Source organism: Drosophila ficusphila, unplaced genomic scaffold, assembly GCF_018152265.1.
Source record: "Drosophila ficusphila isolate 14025-0441.05 unplaced genomic scaffold, ASM1815226v1 contig_197, whole genome shotgun sequence".
Lineage (NCBI taxonomy): Eukaryota > Metazoa > Arthropoda > Insecta > Diptera > Drosophilidae > Drosophila > Drosophila ficusphila.
This window is the reverse complement of record NW_025064091.1, coordinates 4,572,119-4,595,095: the sequence shown is the minus strand read 5'-3', so window position 1 is coordinate 4,595,095 and position 22,977 is coordinate 4,572,119. Positions and strand designations below refer to the sequence as shown.

The 22,977-nt window shown below is 46.7% G+C and overlaps 8 protein-coding genes across 12 annotated transcripts; 5 read left to right on the top strand and 3 right to left on the bottom strand.

Moving 5' to 3' along the window:
- On the top strand, positions 1–4,407 carry LOC108097700. Of its 5 annotated transcripts, XM_017200181.2 has the most exons (6): positions 1–124; positions 558–585; positions 774–1,070; positions 2,078–3,078; positions 3,203–3,271; positions 3,353–4,407. In XM_017200181.2, exons 3-6 carry the CDS (start codon positions 1,068–1,070, stop codon positions 3,930–3,932), a joined length of 1,653 nt encoding a protein of 550 aa, XP_017055670.1. In that variant the 5' UTR covers positions 1–124; positions 558–585; positions 774–1,067; the 3' UTR covers positions 3,933–4,407. The 5 variants fall into 5 exon arrangements, with proteins under 5 accessions (XP_017055670.1, XP_017055671.1, XP_017055668.1 ...); XM_017200182.2 differs by lacking the exon at positions 558–585 and having other exon boundaries at positions 778–1,070; XM_017200179.2 differs by lacking the exon at positions 558–585.
- Positions 4,408–4,443: 36 nt separating this feature from the next.
- On the bottom strand, positions 4,444–6,688 carry LOC108097699 (probable RNA-binding protein CG14230). The gene is made up of 4 exons (XM_017200178.2): positions 6,412–6,688; positions 6,068–6,357; positions 4,905–6,000; positions 4,444–4,832 (listed from the first exon to the last, which is right to left on the bottom strand). Exons 1-4 carry the CDS (start codon positions 6,587–6,589, stop codon positions 4,666–4,668), a joined length of 1,731 nt encoding a protein of 576 aa, XP_017055667.1. The 5' UTR covers positions 6,590–6,688; the 3' UTR covers positions 4,444–4,665.
- A 373-nt stretch (positions 6,689–7,061) lies between these two features.
- Positions 7,062–9,262, top strand: LOC108097635 (Golgi resident protein GCP60). Its single transcript, XM_017200065.2, has 4 exons — positions 7,062–7,332; positions 7,411–7,838; positions 8,004–8,474; positions 8,532–9,262. The coding sequence occupies exons 1-4, from the start codon at positions 7,179–7,181 to the stop codon at positions 8,949–8,951; spliced, it is 1,473 nt and encodes a 490-aa protein (XP_017055554.1). The 5' UTR covers positions 7,062–7,178; the 3' UTR covers positions 8,952–9,262.
- Positions 9,263–9,532: 270 nt separating this feature from the next.
- On the top strand, positions 9,533–11,352 carry LOC108097636 (probable tRNA N6-adenosine threonylcarbamoyltransferase, mitochondrial). Its single transcript, XM_017200066.2, has 2 exons — positions 9,533–9,814; positions 9,866–11,352. The coding sequence occupies exons 1-2, from the start codon at positions 9,609–9,611 to the stop codon at positions 10,908–10,910; spliced, it is 1,251 nt and encodes a 416-aa protein (XP_017055555.1). The 5' UTR covers positions 9,533–9,608; the 3' UTR covers positions 10,911–11,352.
- LOC108097637 (cdc42 homolog) lies at positions 11,162–13,923 on the bottom strand. Its single transcript, XM_017200067.2, has 3 exons — positions 13,783–13,923; positions 12,801–13,114; positions 11,162–12,739 (listed from the first exon to the last, which is right to left on the bottom strand). Exons 2-3 carry the CDS (start codon positions 13,086–13,088, stop codon positions 12,452–12,454), a joined length of 576 nt encoding a protein of 191 aa, XP_017055556.1. The 5' UTR covers positions 13,089–13,114; positions 13,783–13,923; the 3' UTR covers positions 11,162–12,451.
- Positions 13,924–14,196: 273 nt separating this feature from the next.
- On the top strand, positions 14,197–15,348 carry LOC108097638. The gene is made up of 2 exons (XM_017200068.2): positions 14,197–14,637; positions 14,705–15,348. Exons 1-2 carry the CDS (start codon positions 14,615–14,617, stop codon positions 15,036–15,038), a joined length of 357 nt encoding a protein of 118 aa, XP_017055557.1. The 5' UTR covers positions 14,197–14,614; the 3' UTR covers positions 15,039–15,348.
- Positions 15,349–16,511: 1,163 nt separating this feature from the next.
- Positions 16,512–18,937, top strand: LOC108097756 (moesin/ezrin/radixin homolog 2). Its single transcript, XM_017200268.2, has 5 exons — positions 16,512–17,068; positions 17,133–17,235; positions 17,303–17,512; positions 17,572–17,808; positions 17,871–18,937. Exons 1-5 carry the CDS (start codon positions 16,515–16,517, stop codon positions 18,675–18,677), a joined length of 1,911 nt encoding a protein of 636 aa, XP_017055757.1. The 5' UTR covers positions 16,512–16,514; the 3' UTR covers positions 18,678–18,937.
- Positions 18,938–19,140: 203 nt separating this feature from the next.
- Positions 19,141–22,944, bottom strand: LOC108097717 (ubiquilin-1). The gene is made up of 3 exons (XM_017200209.2): positions 22,630–22,944; positions 20,810–22,310; positions 19,141–20,742 (listed from the first exon to the last, which is right to left on the bottom strand). The coding sequence occupies exons 1-3, from the start codon at positions 22,723–22,725 to the stop codon at positions 20,666–20,668; spliced, it is 1,674 nt and encodes a 557-aa protein (XP_017055698.1). The 5' UTR covers positions 22,726–22,944; the 3' UTR covers positions 19,141–20,665.
- Positions 22,945–22,977: the final 33 nt, after the last annotated feature.

The window sequence follows — 22,977 nt, the reverse complement described above, 5'->3', positions numbered from 1 at the left end:
GACTGCCGTTAGTATCGGCAACGGGATCGCAAACAAAAAGTTCAGTTTCTGTTTCGTTGTTGTTTGGTTTGGTTAGTTTTAGTTGGTTAGTTGGAATCTCAGGACGGCGGACTACGGAGAAACGGTAAACGCTTGTCCGGCGTAATGCGAAATTGGAATCGAGACGCGCTCCCTTTTTGTTATTCTTTTTCTCTCAGTGCATATGCAGTTTGGCCGAAAAAAGCTTCTCGTGCGTGAGTGAAAGAGAGTGTGTCCGTGTGCTCCCGTGAGTGTCGTGCTCCTTTGGGTGTGTGAGTGAGAAAGAGTACAAAAGATTTACAGGAGCAACAATAACAAAAACAACAATAGCAAAAGAGCAGGATTCTGCGACAAAAAAAGAGCGAAAAAGAAAGTGCCGAAATGTGCATGTAAATAATCAAAGGGATATTCGTGAGTGTTAAACACTGGGCACATGTGCAACTGATTTCGTGATTTGTGTTTTACATTTTTTTCTTGTGTTTTCTTTTCTTATTTTTTCGTTTTATTTTGCGTGTGTTTTTTGTCGACGTTGCCCGTAGCCGATGAGCCGCCGTCTAAGGCTAAAAGGTTAACTTCTAAATATTAATAGTCGTTGTCGGTTTGTTGTCAACAACGAAATGCGAGTAACGCCAAAAACAACAAACATCAAGTACAAAAATCGAGTTCGTTTCGATCTTGATTTTATTTTGTTGTTTTCCTTTCTTTTTTTGTGTGCCCCGCTAAACGCGCTTTCCGTTTTTTATATTTTTTCGTAGACAGAAACAAACATTGTACAGTTAGTCTTGTATAAGTGAGCTTTAACCGTTACCCACCGAACGCTACAAGAGTTATGTTGCGTTTACACTAGTGCGATTTTGAAATGCAAACGCGGCACGACAGCAACAACAAAACCAACGAACAGAAGAGCAGGAGAACCCGCCATTAAATCACTCGGAAGAATCCGTAGCGGAGAATACAAGAGGAGAGAAGAAAACCAAGGGGAGCGTGAGATTTCGATTCCTCAGCAGAATCGGAGCATCAAGAAGCTGCTGACAACACAGAATTCTCAAATGGTAAGAAACCAAACAGCTTCCAGGGAGATAGAACCATGATTTATAAAAAGGAACCACAAAAAAGATAGATCGCCAAGACTCGGAAGCGTTTGCAGTTTGGATCGGAATGCCAAAGCATTTGCATGGATTATTATCTGCAGCAGTGACTATCTGCGAAAATCTGTGAAACCGATTTCGCTGCTCTTAGTCATCGCAGTCTTCAGTCCACTCTGCTTGGGGGTATATTTCGTAGAATCTTTAGCACGACATAAATGAGTTGCTACCAATAGAATAATGAAACACAAACAGTTCTGACCAAAACCATAACATCACTTCTATTAATTAAAAAAAGACGGAAGGCATCCTTAAATTCAAACTTCTGTACTGGCGATCCAATAGATACGAAATCCCAAAGGCAATTTATAGTTACTAATGAATGGGGTATGTTATAGGTCATATATGTATGTACATCTGCAACGTTTAAATCTGAATTAAAGAACGTACGACTCTTTAAAATCTATAATAATCTTGCAATTCTTTATTTTTTTCTTAGAAAGTTTTAAGGATCTGTCTATGAATTCATTTCGGTACTAATACATTTTTGGTAGAATATCTTTTGACAGCTAATTTGAAATGATGACTATCGATCAAATGAATAAGCACAGATCCAATTTTTAGATTTCTTTTTTAGAACTAGAATCTATCTACCACTTTTCTATCTATCATTTCATGCCAGTTTTTTCCGCCAAATCAATTTTTATACTATTTCTTAAAAACTTTAGTGATATATACATACTTGCAATCTCTTTGTTTTTTTTAAATTTATGTTTTACGGGCATTTCAGAAATAGAAATACAATAAATAAACAGTATTAGTGAATACTAATACTTTTTATAAAATATTCTAAAGCATCAAACTTTCGCCCTTTTTAGATAGTTTCAAGCTTGATCGAGATTTCTGTGCCATTTTCGAATATCTTGCAATGGCAGTACCAAAAGTAAACCAGTTTTCTCCAATTTGTAATTTAGGAGACGAAGAATCCGCCGCCGGTGACGAGCAGCTATCACCACCAGCGGGCGCCGCGGACCCCGGAGTCCTACTTCAACGTTCCGGAATCGGTGGCCCTGCTGAATATCGTCAAATCGGAGCGCATCCAGAGTGCCTTCCAATCGAACCGGAAGAACCATGCCAGCGTTTGGGAAATGGTCGCCGAGGTGCTCAATCGGTTCAGTGCGCGGAAGAGGACGGCGAAACAGTGCTGCAATCGCTATGAGAATCTGAAGAAGATCTACACACAGCTGAAGAAGAATCCGGAGCGGCATGTGCGCAGGAATTGGCCGTACATGTTCCTCTTCAAGGAGATCGAGGAGCAGCGCGGCGAGTGCTGGGGATCGAATGGTAAGCGCCTGGCGCTCATCTCCAAGAATCACAACGAGCTCTCCTACTATCAGCGTCGTCGCCAGGCGGCCGAACTGGGTGTCCTGCTGAACAAGGACAATCTCACGCCGCACCAGCACAGCCTCCTGCAGAGCTTGAGCCAGAGCCACAGCCAAGGACACTCGCACGCCCACTCGACGGACTCCTCGCAAAGTGGCAGCAAACTGGAGCGCTTCCTGCCCAATCACTTTGTGGAGGCGCAGCTGAACGAGGTGCCCTGCCAGGTGGGTGGACCCGGCGGCGGCACTGGCCCCGTCTCCGGCTTCGACGACAATCCCCTCCAGGTGCAGATGGCCGCCGCCGCCGCAGCTGCTGCCGCTGCCGCCGTCGCCGTCCAAAAGAGGCACGAACTGCAGATGGCCAATGTGGGGCAATTGGTGCCGACCGAGGAGGACGACGATGGGGAGGAGCCACAGCGTCCGGCATTTAAGAACCACCTCCATGGAATGGGACATGGTCATGCCCTCGGCCTGGGTCACAATCCCATGGACGAGCCGGGCGAGGCGGGCGACTTCGAAAAGGACTGCAACGGAGCGCTCAACATGCACCACCAGAACCAGAACAACAACCACGACAACAACATATCCATGAAGTGAGTGCATCAATGGGGCAGACAAAAAGGAAACATTTTTAGGAGGCCTTAAGTCTCCACATAGTGAATGAAAACTGGTGCCTTTAAGGTTTTGCACGACTAATTGAATACCTTTCCTCTGCAGATCGGAACCACTTTCAGAGGGCGAATTCAATCCGGACGACATCCAACTCATGCAGACGAACTACAATGGGTGAGTGCTGCTCCTGCGGAAAGAAGATGCACCACGGTGAAGTCCCTTCACTGACTGAAGTGTTTTATTTTCCTTTTGAAGGGCACAAAACTACTATTCACCAGTTCTGGATCCGAATATCCTGCACCCGGACGTTATTGTTGACACGGACAATCTGTCCGACTGCTCCTCGTCCACGACGCTGAAGAAGAAGCGAAAGATGTCCACCTCGACGGATGGCGACAGCACCAACTACGAGCTGATTGAGTACCTAAAGAGGCGGGAAAAGCGCGACGAGGAGTTCCTCAAGCGGATGGATGCACGCGAGGATCGGCTGATGAACCTGCTCGAACGCACCGTGGTGGCCATTGAAACGTTGGCCGTTCGACGGGCGCTTTCGTTTCCGTTGAACGAAATTAAACCATCGGCAGCCACAGCCGCATCAGTTGTTGTTGTTTCTCCGCCAACGGAAGCGACATCGGCAGCTACGCAGGAGCAATCATCAAGCAATTCTTCAGAGAAGAAAATCAGTGCACCAGCGAGCTCCATTCCCGTTGAGGATCACGATCTGGCCATTGAAGTGCCGGACGATGGCGATGACGAGCCGCAGGCGATGGACACACCAGTTGCTGTTCCACCAGAAGCCGGAGAGGATGACCGAAGCGAAGGGAAGCAGACTTAGAATAAAGGAAACCCATTAACCCTCTACTTTAGTCGCTCGATAGATCTACTTAAGCCCTCCTCCCTCCACCCAAAAATCTTTCCCCATTCCGTCAATCCCGACCGGTTGGCGAATTGATAGGGAGGACACCACACACCCACACAGTGCCAAAGACGAGCCACGTCTCGAATTCTAATTGAGATTGCCATGTTTACTTAGAGAGAGAGCCAACAAAAACCAAACGAAAGAACCAAACTTGCTTAGCGGTCGAGTGAAACTTAAGGACGAGAATGCCGAGCATCGCAATTCTTTTTGTTGCAGCGATAATTTTACACATTTTTTAGCGCTAGCTTTTAGCTTTTAGTTAGGCGGAATCCCACCTACGGATGCCAGAATGAATCTCAAAAATACAGCAGGATTCAAACCGCTACGATAATCTAGTTGGAGCTGCAACGGGGCTCAAATGCATTTGTGCAGCAACTTAGGCACAATCATTTCTTTTTTTTTGTAATCTAGATAAATACAAGTACGATTTAAAAAAAAAAACAGACAAATGTGGTTTATTTCACAGAGGAGTAGAGTATGCTTAAATTTCTATTACTACCACATATTCAGGTTTTCAACTTACCAATTGTTGGCCAGTTATTTGATTGATGGCCGAAAACCGAATATAAGTTTCTTGAACATGGTTGTGTGTAATCCGGAGTACAACTTTTAACTAACGTAGTGTTTATACTATGGGTGCCTAAGTGTATTAGCGCTTTGCTTTCTTATTTCGGTACTGTTTGATGTCCTTGCTGGGCAGGTTCTTCTTGGTCTTGGCGATCTTGTTGCTGATGAGCAGCTTGAGTCGGTTTCTCACCTGGTCGTACTCGGCTTGGTCAACCTCTGTTTTCGCGGACTTGAAGAACTTGGCACCCTCTGCAAATTGAAATAAGAACAGTGGGTTAGTAAGTTTTCTGTCATCAAGTGTAAGTGAGTGTCTGTGATTACCCTTCAGTCGGGGATCGTTTTTGGGTATGAAGAAGGACTCCAATTTGATCTTGCTCTTCTTTTGCGTGGACTTCTTTGCTGGCTGTGCCTGATTTTCTTTGCTATCCTGCTGTTCTTGCTCCTCATCTTGCTGTTTCGCTTCATCCTCGCTGTCGGATGAGTCGTAGGAGAACGGATTGAGTGTGGCGAGTCCAAGTTTGCTGGCCGAAGCCTTGCCCACCAGGATCTTCTCGTTTCCCAGCTTCTCCAGCTGATCCTGCCGCTTGGCATCCTCTTCGACGGGCGCACTGCCAAACATGTCCAGCAGACTGAAGCCCTCGCCGCGAGTGTTTAGCGATTGCTTCAGTGTATCGGTGACCATATAGAAGGCAGTTTTCGAAACCGGAGCCTGGGCAGCGGCACTATGGCTGTCCTCTGCAGTATCCCTAGTCTTGGGTGTCGTCTCCTCATCCTTTGACTGCTTCTGACGGACCAACTTCTGGTGATCCTCCTTGGCCGGATCGAAACGCAGCATCTTTTTACTTTTTGCCGGCTTGCCGTCGTTGCTGTTTGAACCGGGAAGCTTGTGACCAACAACCTGCTCCAGTATATCCATCTGCCACTTGCGCTCACTCTCCACCGGCTCTGGCTTATTTCCATCCTCCTCATCCGCCGCCTCCTCCTCGTCCTCGTCCACGAAGTTGGCTGTGATACGAAAGCGGGGATCTATGCTCTGTTTGCTTTGCATTTCCACCAGCCGCTCGCCTTTCTTTCCCTTGTGTTGCGGCAGTACAACCTGATCATTACCCTCTTCGTCGTCGTCTTCGAAGAGATCGCGTTTTTGAGATTTGGATTTCTTGGCGGGTTTAGGCTCGGTTTCCTCCTCAGCGTCGCTGAACTTTATTCTCTTCCCCTGAGTGCCTTCAATGGAAATGGCAGACAGCGCCAGCTGGATGGCTGACTTCTTTTGCTGGTGACCCTGCCGCATCTTGTTCAGCGACTCCATGCGCTTCTGCTCCGCCTGGCTGATCTTGGCGTCTGCCGGCTGTTTGGCTGGCTTGCGATGCTGCTCGATGACGTGCAGCGGCTTCACATCGTGCTCTTGCTGTATGACAATCTGTGTGTAAGGGAATGAAAATCAATTAAGATGGCTAAAGGTGGTAAGTCACTGAGGTTGAGCCTACCCTGCCATTGTGGATAGAGTGGGCGGCACGCTTCTTTGTGATCAGAAGCTCTGGTGCGATCTCATCATCACCGATCTCTTCATCCTCGCCGAAAACCCTGCGTTTGTTTTGGTTGCTCTGACTAAGCAGTTGGGAACTGTGTGCAAACGTCTCCGATTCCTCTGGTTCGCCCTGTTCCCTTCGCTGGTTTTCCTCTCGTTCGCGTTTCAAGCGATCCAAAAAGGACTCCTTTGCCAGCGACACGCGTAACTTGGCGCCGTGTAACTTCTGCCAGTTGAGCTCGTTGACACCTGTTAAAGAAGCTATATTTATTTTTCTTTTATGACCTTTTAAGAACAACTTACAGTACTGGGCATCCTCCGTTTGCAAAGTGACGAAGGCAATCACCTTGGTGACGCCATCCTGCTCTTTTCGCTTCAGATCCACATGCTCTACATAGCCGTAGTCCTGGAATAGGCCGCGCAGGTCCTCCTCCGAGGTCCTAGCGGGCAGATCCGCCAGGAAGAACCGAGTACTGCCCATTTCAGAGATGTGTTTTAAGTATTTACAAAACACAATACGATTTCACTGCACGTGTAGAATCCCGGCATCTGGCCAGTGTGACCATTACAATTGGAAGAACTGGAGCTTTAAATGAACAGTCGATGTCATAACACCTTAACTTTCATAAAAAATATTTTAATTTTTCATTTACTTTTAAGAAGCTTAGTTGAAGCTAAGAAAAATACAAAAATATTTGCCAGCCATTTTTTTCAATTGCCAAAAATCTAAATTGTTATAAAACTGCGATTGCCAAGCAAATAATAATTAAATATTGATAATTTAATTTAAGGCGAACCGTTCTACAAATATATCTTAAGGCTTTTCCCACCAACTTAAGAAGAATAATTTAACAACAATACAGCATAAAATACTTGTTGAAAATGGGTGTCAATCTGAATCCCCTTAGCCAGTGTTGCTAAACGCTCGGCTCTGCGAGCAAGACTTGTACGGTGAGCCCACAGCTGGTCACACTGGCAGCAGACGTCACATTCTATTATTTTTTGTTTTGTTTTGTGCGAAAAGTTTGCAGGCCAGGCGAGCGTGGACCAGACCACAAGCGACGACGACCATGGCTAGCGGGACGACAGCAACCAGCAGTGGGACAAGCATCGGCAGCAGCAGCAGCGGAGCTCCCGCTTCGGCGGACACATCGCCGCCGTCGGCGGAGAAGTGGGGCTTCCCACTGGTGGAGCTCTATCGCCTGGCGTTCACGTTCTACAAGCGTGAGTGCTTCTAAAGTTACAGCTGCGGCTGCCGCTGCCATTGCCGATTCCGTCCAACTAACCACACCCCATTTCCAGGCAACTCGGGCAAGGCCATCCATCTTTCGTACGAGGACAACCTTAAGCTGATCGCTTTCAAGCAACAAGCTGCGCTTGGTCCCTTCAACACGAGTCGTGCACCGGCGCTGGGCGTACTGGATGTGATTGGACGCGATCGCCAGCAGCACTGGCAGCTGCTGGGCGAGATTACGCGCGAGCAGGCCATGGAGGGATTCGTTGACCTGCTGGACACGATGTGCAGTGCCTTTCGGCCGTACATTGAAGCCGTGCGCCAGGATCGGGATGAAACGCTGCGCAAGGAACTGCGTCTCATGGAGCTGGAGAAGGAGGCACGGGAGCGGCAGGAAAACGCCCAGCAGGAGCTGCTCGAGGAGGGCTACAAGGAGGAGTTGCAGCGCCGCCATCTGCAGGATGCCCTGAACAAGCAGACCTATCAGCAGTTCAAGGTAGAACATTGATTTTTTTCCACCACCAGACGCCGGGGCCTTTGCACCCGTTGTTGGGCTCGCTTAATAATTCATGCTAATGGCCCTAAGTGTCTGGCATTGAAAGGGGGTCATGACCCAGTTCCCAGGCAATTATTTTACCCTCTTGTCACTTACCACCCATAGCTGTATGCGGAGAAGCAGTTCCCGGGCAATCCCGAGCAGCAGGCCGTGCTCATCCACCAGCTGCAGCGGGAGCACTACCACCAGTACATGCAGCAGCTCCATCTGCAGAACCAGAATCAGCTGCAGAACCAGAATCCGGAGGAGAAGAGCCAACCAGAGACGGAGGACAACGCCCCTGGCAACAACAACAATAGCAGTACCGACTTGCCCGGCGCCATGGAGGGCTTAAAGCTTGCCGAGATTGAAACGCAGCAGCAGCAGCAGTCGCAGTTGGCCGAGGAGCAGCACAGCCAGGTGGAGCAAGCCGACGGCGTGGTGCAGGAGCATGGGGGCGAGGAGGAGTACGACGACTACGTCATGATCTGCCCGGCCAAGATCTGGACTCGTCCCGACATCGAGCAGTTCAAGACTGAGGTGTCCGCCGGCGATGGCGACGGCGTGATAACCATTGGACACGGCGACACAGTAACGGTGGGTCTAACACCATGCTTTTTGTGAAATTCAAGTTACAATAATTGCAATTTACAGGTGCGTGTGCCCACCAACATGAATGGCAAGTGCATTTTCTGGGAGTTCGCCACGGATAGTTACGACATTGGTTTCGGCATCTACTTCGAGTGGGCCAAACCCGTCACCAACGAGGTGACAGTGCACGTTAGCGATTCCGATGAGGATGAGGACTGTGTGGACGAGGACTATCTTTCCACCACCGAGGATCTGGAGTCGGGCTCGCTGTCGCAGGAGCGCGACGCGGTGAGCAGTCCGACTGCCGCCCCAAAGCCACCCATCTCCATTATCGTACCCATTTACCGGCGTGAGTGCTACAACGAGGTCTACGTCGGCTCGCATTCCTATCCCGGTGAGGGCGTCTACCTGCTGAAGTTCGACAACAGCTACAGCATCTGGCGCTCCAAGACACTGTACTATCGCGTCTACTACGAGCGTTAAGAGGCCAAAATGTATTTAATATCCTATCCACTAACTTAGAAAAATCCTATCTCTATAAAACGGGCTAATGTGCAAGTCCGGAATAATCTGTATGTGCGTGTGCGTCTGGGTTTTGGTTACGATGTTACGTGTACGTAAAAGCATCTCCGGACCGGAAAAAAACAAACGGAAATCTCCATCGCTTTGCAATTTAGCGAATGGCGTTTTCCAAAACAAAAAAAAAAACATATTTATTATTTAGTTGTAAACCGACAAAGACAAGTCCAAAATTCAATTTGAAAACAATAAACAAATAACAAGACAACTGTAAATATTCACTTTTCATAAAACTTGTAGAAGGCAACAAATATGTACTTTTTCCCTGTTCTTTAATTAATTATTAAAGGCATGCAGCATTTAAATGACAACTGTGTCCTGCAATTTGTCATTACAAAAACTTAAACTTGTTCTAAAAAACAAAAATTTTGTTTGAAATAAGTACTTTTCAAATAGGTAAGTTTGAATAAAATAAAAAAAAAATCATGTTTGCTTAGTTTCTGAGATTTAGAAACTAAAGAAAATTTAATCTTTGCTTTGTGAAAAAAGTCTTTAGTCAAACGGTATCACCATTTACTGGCGCCCAGTGCTTTTTGCCGTCACCTGGTCACACCGACCATTATGCATGCACTCAGGTGTTTAGCCGGCAATGAAATACGAAATGCACTTGGATCAAGAATCAGAGGAAACCTCCGAAGCCAACGACGCCTTCTTAGCTATGTCCTGGGTATTGAGACCTCCTGCGACGACACGGGCATCGCCATCGTGGACACCGACGGTCGGGTGAGGGCGAACGTGCTGGATTCCCAGCAGGAGTTCCACACTCGGTGAGTGTTTTTTTCAAAGGAAGGCCAAAAATGTAACCCACTCCATGGCAGATATGGAGGGATTATACCACCGAGAGCTCAGGATCTGCATCGCGCCCGCATTGAGTCCGCCTACGAACGCTGTTTGGCGGAGGCGCAATTGCAACCGGAGGAATTGGCGGCCATTGCGGTGACTACGCGACCCGGACTGCCACTGAGTCTTTTGGTAGGTCTGCGCTTCGCCCGTCACTTGGCGCGCCGCCTGCAGAAGCCCTTGCTGCCCGTTCACCACATGGAGGCCCATGCTCTGCAGGCGCGTATGGAGCAACCGTCAGTGATTCGCTTTCCGTTTCTATGTCTGCTGGTCAGCGGTGGCCATTGCCAACTGGCGGTGGTCCAGGGACCTGGCCGATTAGCGCTTCTCGGGCAAACGTTGGACGATGCCCCTGGCGAGGCCTTCGACAAAATCGGACGACGCCTGCGGCTGCACATCCTGCCTGAATACCGCTTGTGGAATGGTGGAAGGGCCATCGAACATGCCGCTAAGCTGGCCAGCGATCCCAGTGCTTATGATTTTCCACTACCTTTGGCCCAGCAGCGGAACTGCAACTTCAGCTTTGCCGGGATCAAGAACAACTCCATTCGTGCCATTCGCAAACAGGAGTGGAAAGAGCGAACGCCGCCGGATGGAGTGATCAGCAACTATGGAGACTTTTGTGCCGGCTTACTGCGCGCCGTAAGTCGGCATCTAATGCATCGCACCCAGCGGGCAATCGAGTACTGTATGCTACCGGAAGTGAGACTCTTTGGCGATGCACCGCCCACGCTGATTGTGTCGGGCGGAGTGGCCAATAACGATGTCATCTATGCTAACATTGCACATCTGGCCGCTCAATACGGATGCCAGAGCTTTCGGCCGTCGAAGCGGTATTGTTCCGACAACGGCGTAATGATCGCTTGGCATGGCGTGGAGCAGCTCATGCAAGATAGGGAGGGTTGTCTGCGATTCGACTACGATCGCATTGACATCCAAGGCACTGCGGCTTTTGCGGAAAGCCACGAGGAAGCTGTGACCGCGGCGGCTCTTAAGTGCAAGTGGGTGCAGCCACTGGGATGAAGATTGCATCTGGTTGAAAAGCTAGTTTTTCAGTTTTTACGTTCCTGCCAAGCTACTAGATGAACGCTTTGGAAATAAAATTCTTTAACATTTGTTTTGTTGATCGTTAGTTATCAGATATATATTTTCCGACCACTTTTTAAAGATCTTCGTACAGCACACAAAGTTCAAGTCGCTTAGCTTTTTACGATCTGAGTTGTTGGGCTATTGATTATTGTTCATTCTTAAAAACGAGCAACAAAGAAAACTAGTTCGTTTTGGATTTCGTTTTATTATAAGATATTATCTGAAATCAATTATGTTAAATCTCTAAGGTCTAGAAAAAAATGTAAAAATTGATAATGTATACATATAAAAATATTAAAAAATGCATTAGTTCGTATTTTCTTTTCATCTTTGTTGTTTCTCGCTGAACTACAATACAAATTTCTTTCTTGCTGTTGCCGTTTTGTTTTATTGTTATACTTTAATGGGTTATACATATTTAAATATATATATATATATATTTATAAAGATTGTAGATTTCAGATGTGTGTTTTGTGGTGCAACGCCTAGTTTTGCTTTTGTTTATATTTCTTTTTCTTTTAATTTATTTTTAATCATATTTCAATACTCATACTCTTAGTTTTATTACATAATAAGCTTCACTTTCATAGCGAATTCCTTCCTACCTCCGTTGTTTGAACATTACGCCATCAGTTATCATAAATATTTTATATAATCTTCACATTTCATATTTTTCACGTTGCTCTTGGGACTATCGACTTGGATTACAAGTGTTTTTTTTTTTTTATCGACTGATGCAAAACAAAAAAATTGCATGGTTCTTTTCGCTTCTCCCTTTCTTTTCCTTACTTTTTTGTTTTGTTTTTGTTGTTTTGTTCTGGATTGTTTGATTTATAATAAATTTATATTTGTTGTTTTCTCTTAATCCTTGTATATATATAAAGAAATATATATAAATAATTTGTTTTCGCTATATTGATATTGTGTTTTTCTCTCTTTACTTAATAAGAAAATTGCGCCAGAAACAAGAATGCGAGCAGAAATGAAGGTCTTGTTTTGATTTCACCTGCTGGGCGGGCTTTTGAATTGGCTGGGCTTGGGATAGAAGAGGTTTTTCTTATATATTGTTTTTTTTTTTTTGTGGCGGAAGACTGTCCCGAGTTAAAAAGCAACTGCCCAGTCGGCTGGGACAGTGGGTAAATCATAAAATCCGACTATAATCCGGGGTTATTTTACAACTCCCGGGTAGGAGGAGCACAGACTCTACTGACATAGACACGGAATACACACGCACAGCGGCAGAGAGATAAAGAGAGACTGGGCTGGACTGGGCGGCTCCGGCGGAAACGATTGCGGAATAACATAATCAAAACATATACATATATATGGGTATATATATTGAACGCTTCCCCGACGGACGAAGAAGGAGGCTGGGAAGGAGTCTCATTGCGATAGTTGTAGAAAGCCAAAAGTGAAAGGGAGGATACACATCATGTAAGGGGGACAAGGGTGTTGTGAAGGGAAGGGCTAAAGAATTATAAGAATTTGCACTTCCTTTTCTTTGTCGGCTCTGGTGGCTCCAAGGCGGCCAGAATGGCCTCATCGAATACATTTTTCAGGCCCTTCTGTGTCAAGGCCGAGCACTCGACATACTTGACGGCCTTCAGCTCCTTGGCCAGCTTCTCGCCCTGCTCCATGGTAATGGGCTTCTGCTTATTCTTGGCCAGCTTCTCCAGCGTGCTGGTTTCGTCACGCAAATCGATCTGTGTGCCCACCAGCAGGAACGGTGTCTTTTGGCAATGGTGTGTGATCTCGGGCACCCACTGAGAAAGTAAATAAATCTGTTAGCTCCTTTTCAGTTTGGATATCCAATTGACCACTCACCTTCTCCTTTACATTCTCAAAGGAACTCGGACTGACCACCGAGAAGCAGACAAGGAAGACGTCTGTCTGCGGGTACGAAAGCGGGCGCAGTCGATCGTAATCCTCCTGGCCGGCCGTATCGAACAGGCCCAGTGTGTATGGCTCACCACCGATCATCACGGTCACCGCGTAGTTATCGAAAACCGTGGGCACATATTCCGAGGGGAACTTGTTGGTTGTGTACGAAATTAGCAGGCAGGTTTTGCCCACGGCTCCGTCGCCGACGACCACGCACTTGATGGTTTGCATGTTGTGCAGAGGGAAGTGGTTGACTCCTGCAAGGGAGTGCAGAGAAGGGTTAGTTAGTCGGTTTGTTAGTTAGTTAGCAGGGTGTGTCAGTGGGCTTGTTCTGGTCCTTCTCTTTCCACTCCTCCTGCTGCTCCTGCCAGAGTGACCGTTTGCCGGGTGGGCCGCTTATCTATGCAGCGGAGTGGGCATATGTACATATCTGGCCAGACCGATGACTCAAGCCAAAGAAAGAACGAAAAGAATGGAAAAGCAACGGCGCACACAGATAAGCCGGACGGGCATCAGAAAATTCTGATTGGACACACACACACACACGGGCGCAGCATTGGTGTGTGCGGTGCGTGTTCACTTGCTCAAAAATGCAGTTTTCATGCACTTACGCACAATCTTTTATGTTATTCCATTTCCAAACAAAAAGAAACAAACACCAGTTGCTAACTTTAACGTGTTTTTCATCGCAATTAACAATTTAACAGACTTTATTTGTCATAGGAAGGCTTAAGAAAACTAATGAAATTTGGAACCAATTATTTATCACACACGCACACTGGCGCACAAGCCACTAACGCACACACACACCCGCAGGCCCGTCATCGACGTTTCGTTCACTTTTCACTGGGTAATTTTCGACTTTACTGCCCAAGTTTTGCCTTTTCTTTTTTGGCCAACTGATGCAAGCACATTTTCTACTTACAAGTTTTTTTTAAATTGCAAACGCTGGCGAGTCAGTTGCCTTTTTTGCTTTTCTGGGCTGGGCTCGATTCGTACGGAAAACTACTATTTCCTTTTGTGTGTTCGTGTTCTCTCTCTCCAGCGAGCTAACTAGTGCAGCGTTGCCACCCAGCCGTTGTGCTCCCGCCCGGCTTAACGAGATGGTATTTTTAGTTGATTTTGGAAAAACGCGGGGTTTTGTAGGACATATTCGTGTCTGATTTGCACTTGTTTACATATGCTTTATAAATTGTTGGAACTTATATTTAAAATAATTGAACGTTTTTAGGTATGTTTTACAAATAGTTATTTAGCACTGAATGTTTTAAATGTTTATTTCTCTAAAATCAACAAGGCTTTTTAAAAATACTCAAAAAATAACTTCATAAGAATTTGGGCTTTGAATAATTCAACATAGATTTATCAAAGTACAAAATAATTTTAAGACAAATTAAAGAATATAACTCTATATATATTCTTAAAGCTGAATATTGATAATTGTCTGGGCACACTGTCAGCCGAACAAGGGTAGCTACTTGCTAGCGAGCTCTTAGACAAAATAACAATCAGAATTGGAGAACTGTCGTGCTCATATAATCATTAGTATAAATGCTAAAGGAGTTATCTGAGGATCAAGGTCTTAACAACGTAAAAGAAGCACCACGCCAGTTTCTGCCTTGCACTTTTTTGGTTCCAACACTGCAGTGCCTGGTCATTTCGAGTTTTCCGCTTGAGACCACTATTTCGCTTTAATGCGAATTGGAGAATATAATCACAATAAGAAAGAACTCAATTAGCTAGCCCTGGAAGTCGGAATGGCTGGCTTTCTAGAAACACGGTTAGTACTGATTTTACGCTCCCATCAAGCATCCTGTTTACACTAACAATTCATTTTAAATCAACAGGAAGCGCAGTCGGGAGGACGACCTGCCCTGTGACTCTACGCCCCTTTCGAAGCGCATCAACAACCTGCATTTAAACTACGACGATGGAAATAGCAGCAGTAGCAGCAGCTGCAGCATTCCCCCGCTTCCAGGTGGGTCAGCAGTGGGAGGCGGAGGAGGAACAACAGCAGGTGGAGGCCCAAATGGACCAGATGCTACCTCAACCGGAAATGCAGTTCGTGCCGGTTACGAATACAATCCGGAACTGGGAGCCGAGCAAAATCCATATTACTACGAAAAGAACAAGATGCTATACGATCTACACGTGGAGCGCCTTAAGCGGGCCAGCCATTAGCAAGGAGTCTGGAATCTGGATACCGAGTTCTGGCACCGCCATTCAAGTGCCAATCAAAGATGTCCTCTGCCGCAACACCTTGTAGTCCTAGTTTAGTGAAGTTATCTGTTCATCCATCCTGTTGTGTCTACAGAGCTGGGAACAAAGAACCCCAGCAATTGCGTTTGTGTGATAAACATTAATTACTTGCAAAGCATTAGCATCGCCAATAATAGAAATCGAGCCAAGACTACCAGAAGCACGCACATATATAGCCTAAATCGATCCCCGGATTGTAATTTTAACAATATAAATATAATATAAATTATAACTATACTATTTTTAAATTGGTCTGTGTATAAGAACGCATTCGAATTTAATTAATTATTAAAAAATATAACTTTAGTATAAAGCCGTTACTGTGTTAAGCTTTTTGGTTTATGAATATTTCTTCTTTTTAATGGTCAATCGAATTTTGCGCTCAATTATGCTCATTTTAAATTTTAATATGCTATTGATATGGCAACACCGAAAGTTATTCTAGTATTTTTTGTACATAAATCTTTTGTACGGAAATACCTTTTTTTAATTTTAAAGCTTATACTATAAAATTAATATTAAGACTCAGGGTTTAACTTTTTTAATTTAAGGAAAAACAATTTACTTAAAACTTAAAATATGCAAAAAGCGACATACAATTTTCAACATTCAAAAACCAAAATTCAACGTCCGATTTGAAATACTCAACATCTTTGCTATATAAAAAATATACAAAAAATTAAATTTTAATTACATCGACAATTGGCCACGACATCTCCAATAAGAACTTCAAACATAAAATTAATTGCAAGTCCCACCAGGTTCTAGCTGGTTCTTAATAAGATAGTGGTTGATTTTAGGTCGATTTACAAATGAGTAAAAAAAATACAAGAGTGCCCCTTATATAAAAGGCATTTCGCAATAAACCCATGACTGGTCACACAGCTTCCGTTCATGCCGCGCACATCGCAAATTCACCGAACAATTGTAATTAATTAAGGGTTTTGCATTGGCTGCCCTCCGTAGGCGTTCCTCATTTCTATTGCTGACTTATCGGTAAGTGTTCCAACCGAAAGGACATGGTTAACGGAGCACAGTGGGCTCTAGGATACCATCGGCAATCAGTTCACGAGTCGCGCACCCGCATGAGCGAAGTGAATTACTCTTTCTTTCTCTCGCAGCCTTCAGCTTCTGCCCAGAATTCCCAATTGCCCGGAGCACAGAATTTGGGCTGCAAAATGAGGCAGTCGGCGGAAAGCGAGGACCGCAGGATTAGCCACCAGGAAGTGGGCCACTAGCTGCAGGAGTTGCAGTTTTAGAATTCAAAGGACCAGCACAGGAGCAAAAGGGCAGCAACAAGTCCTCCTGCACGCAACAAGTTATCACAGAATTGCCTTTTAGAGCACCCAATTGCCAGCGCCCTCACATCACAACACATCACATAAAAACTCAAACAGAATGAGCCTCTTTAGCTCTAAAAAGAATCGCTCTTTGTCGGTGCGAGTGAGCACCTTCGACTCGGAACTGGAATTCAAACTAGAGCCGCGCGCCACTGGCCAGGATCTGTTCGACCTGGTGTGTCGCACCATCGGGCTGCGCGAATCCTGGTACTTTGGCCTGCAGTACGTGGACACGCGCAGCAATGTGTCCTGGCTAAAAATGGAGAAACGGGTGCGGGATCAGCGTGTTGAGCTGCATGCCAGCAACAACGTGTACGTCTTCAGCTTCTATGCAAAGTTCTTTCCCGAGAATGTCAGCGAGGAGCTGATCCAGGAGATCACACAGCACCTGTTCTTTCTGCAGGTCAAGCAGAGCATCCTGTCAATGGACATCTACTGCCGGCCAGAAGCGTCGGTGCTCTTGGCTTCGTACGCGGTGCACGTTCAGTACGGGCCGTATGATTACGAGACCTACAAGGATGGCATGCTGGCCGGGGGCGAACTCCTACCGAAGGGGGTGACCGACCAGTACCAGATGACGCCCGAGATGTGGGAGGAGCGCATTAAGACCTGGTGGGTACCGGTGAAACAAACAAAACTCTCGATCAAGCTAACAAATAGAGGTTTTTAATCCCAGGTACATGGACCACGAGCCCATGACACGCGATGAAGTTGAAATGGAGTACCTGAAAATCGCACAGGACCTGGACATGTACGGAGTAAACTACTTTCCTATTACAGTGAGTTCTGTGTGCCATGCTTTTGGTTTCGTTAACTGAATCTGAATCTGATTTGTGTGCCCGACAGAATAAGAACAAAACCAAATTGTGGCTGGGCGTCACATCAGTAGGCCTAAACATCTACGACGAACGCGACAAGCTAACGCCAAAGACCACGTTCCAGTGGAACGAAATACGGCATGTCAGCTTCGACGACAAGAAGTTCACTATTCGCCTTGTGGACGCGAAGGTCTCAAACTTCATATTTTACTCTCAGGACTTGCATATCAACAAGATGGTAAGCAGGCATTATTGAATGGTTAATAAACTATGGAAACTAATCGCAACTATGATTAGATTTTAGACCTTTGCAAGGGCAACCACGATCTTTACATGCGGCGACGCAAGCCAGACACAATGGAAATTCAGCAAATGAAGGCCCAGGCGAAGGAGGAGAAGCAGCGCCGCCAGATCGAGCGCAAGAAGTTCATCAGGGAGAAGAAGCTGCGCGAGAAGGCCGAGCACGAGCGCTACGAGCTTGAGAAGAGCATGGAGCACCTGCAGAACGAAATGCGGATGGCCAGCGATGCGCTGGTAAATTGGATATCCTAAAAAGCCGCTCATTACCTAAATTTGTGTGGGTATTACCATTTCAGCGCCGTTCGGAGGAAACCAAGGAGCTGTACTTTGAGAAGAGCCGCGTGAACGAGGAGCAAATGCAGCTGACCGAGTGCAAGGCGAAGCATTTTAAAACCGAAATGGATCGCCTGCGCGAGCGGCAGATGAAGATCGAGCGGGAAAAACACGATCTGGAGAAGAAGATCCGCGACGCGGACTTTTATGTTCACCAGCTGACCGTGGAGAACGACAAGCGTGAGGCGGAGACGGAGAAGCTGCGCAAGGAGCTGATCTGTGCCAAAATGGCCGAGCGCGAGGCCACTGCTCGCCTGCTGAACTTCTTGAACAGCGGACGCAAGTCCTCCACGGACAGCCTGCTGACCGCCTCGAGTGTTTCGAACGCGGCCAACAATTCGTCCAGCATGGCGGCCATTAGCACACCCTCGCTGACCACCAGCAGCTCGACCAATGACATGGAGACCGCCGGCGGTGCCGAGCTAACTGCCCATTCGTCACACTATCTGGCGCAGGGCGACAACTCCAGCGGCATTTCCGATGACTTCGAGCCGAAGGAGTTCATTCTCACTGACAACGAGATGGAGCAGATCACCAACGAGATGGAGCGCAACCATCTCGAGTACCTGCGCAACTCCAAGAAGCAGGTGCAGAACCAACTGCAAACACTGCGCTCCGAGATTGCGCCCCACAAGATCGAGGAGAACCAAAGCAACCTGGATATTCTGAGCGAAATGCAGATCAAGGCGGGCGAGAACAAGTACTCCACGCTCAAGAAGCTCAAGTCGGGATCCACAATGGCGCGCGTCGCCTTCTTCGAGGAGCTCTGACCAACTCCCATCGCGCTGGTTCGCCCGGTTTCTTGACCGGACCCCTTGAACACATGACTAACTCCCTCACCTAGCTGTACGATATTTGGTGTGTGTGCCTGAGCGCGTGCTAGAGTGTGTGACTGTGCCTTAACCATAGTTTGTACCATACTACATATACATATACTTTACTAAATGTGTTTCGATTGTTTACTCAAGCCGCTGCTGTAATAAACCAAGGCCAGCATTACAATTGCATGTTGTGTGCGAGCTCAAAGATACAAATATGTAGATATACATATGTGGTGTGCATTCAGGGGTATTATCTGGGTTAAACGGAAAATGTGCTCTCATTAGGGTTTTAAAACTAATGATAGATGTAAGAACTAGCTGTTCTATCATTCTATCTTTATCTAAACCAGGTCTTGCAATATTTTAAATGGAGTTTATATTCCCTTCCAAGAAAATGAAACAAGAAAGCGGCTATAATCTAAAACCAAAGTAGCTTTATTACTGTTTTAAAACATGTGATCATTTACATTTAATTACTTAGTTTCACTTCCTTCACTAAACAAATAAACGTAGCTCCGATCGCCTTCAGTACCACCTGACCACCCACCCAATCCCCCGATGAATTTAGCCCACCTCCTCTTCTCTTCTCACCGGCGAGCGACGATATATAGTAGTAGTATACATTTGATTTCATACTTTCATATATAGACAGTGAGCGCACGAAGGGAAGCGGAAACGAGTCGAATCGAAAGTGTGTTATTCGGAGAGGGATGCAATCGGGATTTTGGGGAACCCACTAGAACCCACCCGTCCAAAGTCCCAACAAGTCGGTTATAGGCATGCGAATGCTTAGAGTAAATTACAAATAATATGTGTTTGGGGATTGATTCTCTCTCTTTTACTAAGGAATTTCAAATATCTTTACGTCTTTTGTTAACACCATGGAATATTTTGATACACATTCATATATATATATACACATAAATAAACCCACAGTAGATATCGGGTAACATGCAAGTAAGGTCTTTATGCAACGAACCTTTTCGCAATTCCTTACAATATTCTTTGAAACAAATAGGATAAATAACGCTTGGAGATTATTCGTATAATAATGGATGAATAACTGTGTTTTGACTACTTGAATTGCTTGTTGTTAGCATTCCCGCCGCTGCATATATCTGATATCTACTGTACGTTGTCCCGTTTGCAGTTGTGTAATTTGAAGAACATTTCCGGATTGCGGGAAAGGGAGGAAACGGAACTATAGGCACCCGATTTTTGATCTCTGCACCGATCTTCTCTATAGCAAAATATGTAGTTACATTAATAATGACAAACGAGAGCACGATTCCGTTCAAATTTATTGAAAAACAATCCAGTTCTCAGCGGGTTTAAAAGCGGGAAATGTTTCTGATTCTGTTCAAGTGTTGGTGAAGGTGTGCAGATATATGCATGCGCTGTTTATGCATACTGAAATTGCTTTTTGAATAACACATTTCCGCTTTAAGGTTTAGAAGGAGTCGCACAAAGCCTTCAGATCTCTCCGAGTTGCTCTCGAAATGTAAACAATTAAAAGAAAAAAAAATTAATGATATCAACTACGCAAGTGCCGACACTTTGGTATTTGTGATCTCTATCTAACTTTCTCACCGGCGACATATCAACCTAATATCTCTCCGTTCTCTAAGTTTAAAGTTTTGTCTGTGTATGTGTGAGTGTGTGCAGTGTGTGTGTGGGTGTTAAGGATTCAAGATATTTCCGGCTCAATGGGGAATAAGCAATCGATAAATCAGTAGAGCTAACTGTGGAATTTGTATGTTTTGTGTGGGGTTCCGCTTTTTGTTTAGGAAAAGGACCCCGCTTGTCCCGCTTTCTCATCGTGTTCTCGTCTTGCGGCTTCTCATTCGCGTTCTCCAGGGCTATAGTGTTAGATATAGATGTAGTTCGTAGATATATAGACAGGTTGTTGTGTACAATGTGGAAATGGCTTAACGTTGTTAACTCAGGGACAATTGGTTGAGGGAGAGCAATCGCTCTACCGCCGCATTGATGTCCCCAAAGGTGGCGATTAGAGCTATGGAGCAAGAACAGAATGGATAGAATTAGAAACTGGGTTGCTTTGGAGGTTAATCTTATCTCACCCTGCAAATTGGCATCCCGGTTGGCGAAGCCCATGGCTGCCAGTTGCTCCAGCTGCGACTGGTAGCGCACCTCCGGCGGCTGCGTGCCGTCCGCATTGTTCGACATCCCGTTGAGCATGCGCATCATAAAGTCGTTGAAGAGCTGCGCATTGGGACCACCGCCAGGGGCTAGACTTGGTCCTCCAGCGGCCGGATTGCCGCTGCTCGGCGACACATTGTTGGTGGTGACTCCACCGCCATTGCCGCCGCTATTGCTGCCATCGCCGCTGGCCGGATCCGTGGCCGAATTAACGCCCGGCGGCGGCGGGGGAATACCCATGGTGCCGACGAGACCAGGTGCGGCGCTGCGCAGCTGTTCCATGCCCTGCTGGATCTGCAGGATGGCGTTCATCGCGTCCGGATTGGTCAACATGTTCATCACCTCCGGGTTCTGCATCTGGGCCATGAACTGTGGCATCATCTGGCGCACCTGCTCCTGCAGAGCGGGATTGTTCGACAGCAGCGGACTGCTGCTTAGCAGACGCGAGGCCATGTCCGGGTCCTGCGACATGGACTCCATCATGGAGCGCGTGTAGGGCGCATTTAGCAGGTTCTGCATAATGGCCGGATTGTCGGCCATCTGCTGGAGCAGACTGCGCATGGCCGGCGTGTTGAGGACATTGTTCGGCGGTAGATCACCGCCCGTTCGATTGCCTCCTGGGGTGCCGCCGCCACTGCCAGATCCAGTGCCATTTGTGGTCGAATTGGTGCCGCCGCCGCCGCCCCAGGGGTTCGGTAAGGGATTGCGATTCTCGGTGCCTTGCTGCGGATTGACGCCTGCACCAGATCCGCCGCCGTCGACTAGTCCGGCGAAGGGATTGCGACCAAAAGACTCGGTGGCTGCGTTCATCATCGGCTCCTGGATGTCGCGATAGATGCGCTGCAAAGCACTGTAGCCGCCCGGCACCGACTCCAAATTAGACATTGCCCGATCGTGCGAGCGCATCAACTCCTGCAGCATCGAGGGATTGCGGGCCAGCTCCATCGTCTGGCGCAGCAGATCCGGATTGTTAAGCATGTGCGAGATCTCCGGGTTGCGCTGCATCAGGTCCTGCATCTGGGGATTCGATGTGATCAGCTGGCGCATGGTCTCCGGGTTGTTCATCATCTGCTGCACCAGCGGATTGTCCATCAGGGATCGCAGCATGTCGCCGTTGTTAAGCAATTCGTTCTGCATGCGCGCCTGTAGATCCATAAAGGTGTTCGATCCGGCGCCAAGGGCCTCCATGCCGGCGAGTCCGCCAAATTGATTCAGACCGAAGGGCGTTTGGCGCACATCCGCCGGTGTGCGAGCCGGAGTCTCGTTGTTGCGCGTCGGCGCCTTAATCACCAGGTGCACCGTCAAATTGTCCTTGATGTTGTGCATCTTAAGCGTGTCCGTGTCCTTCATAATTTTGCCGGCAAAAATGAGCACCAGCTGCTCGGGCTCTGCCTCGAACTTTTGTGCAACCAGAATTTTGAACTGTGTGGCATGGAATAATGTGATTTGATTAATTGTAGGGGATTTAGTTACCTGTTTGACATATGGGTTTAAGGGCTTAAAACCAAATCGAATTGCCCTTTGCCACCCCTTTTTTTCAGAACGCACTGTACCAGCAAGGTGCAGCAAGTGCGCAAAGTGTAACTTAGGCAGCGGGCACTGTACCTCTGATTGTGGGCATTAATTGGCTCGCCCTGTGTAGCAATTGCAGCCAAAGGGGTGGCGCGGGGTAATCGATGGGATTGGGGGGGACCACCAAAAAAATAAGGGCCACCGAATGGGTCACGTGCATCGTACTCACATCTTTTATTCCAGAATCTTCGTCCACCTCAACCGTCTTCTTGTCCTTTGGCGTTTTTACAACCACGTTGATGCGCTTGCTGCCGCCTTCCGCCATTTCGATGGTGTAGTTATTGTGTTTTTCCGGGTTGCTTGTTTTTTACCGCCCTACGCCGATTTAGCTCGTAGTGTTAACGTCTTCACAACTAAAATTTTTATATTTTTCTGGTGCTCTGAATAGGTACGTGTTTTCAAACTAAATTATTTCCCATTTGATGAAAAGTAATTCGTCACTTTCTCACTCACACACACACACACATGCACACGCTCAGTTCGATTTTGACATTTACACACAAGCCAGGGCTGCCAC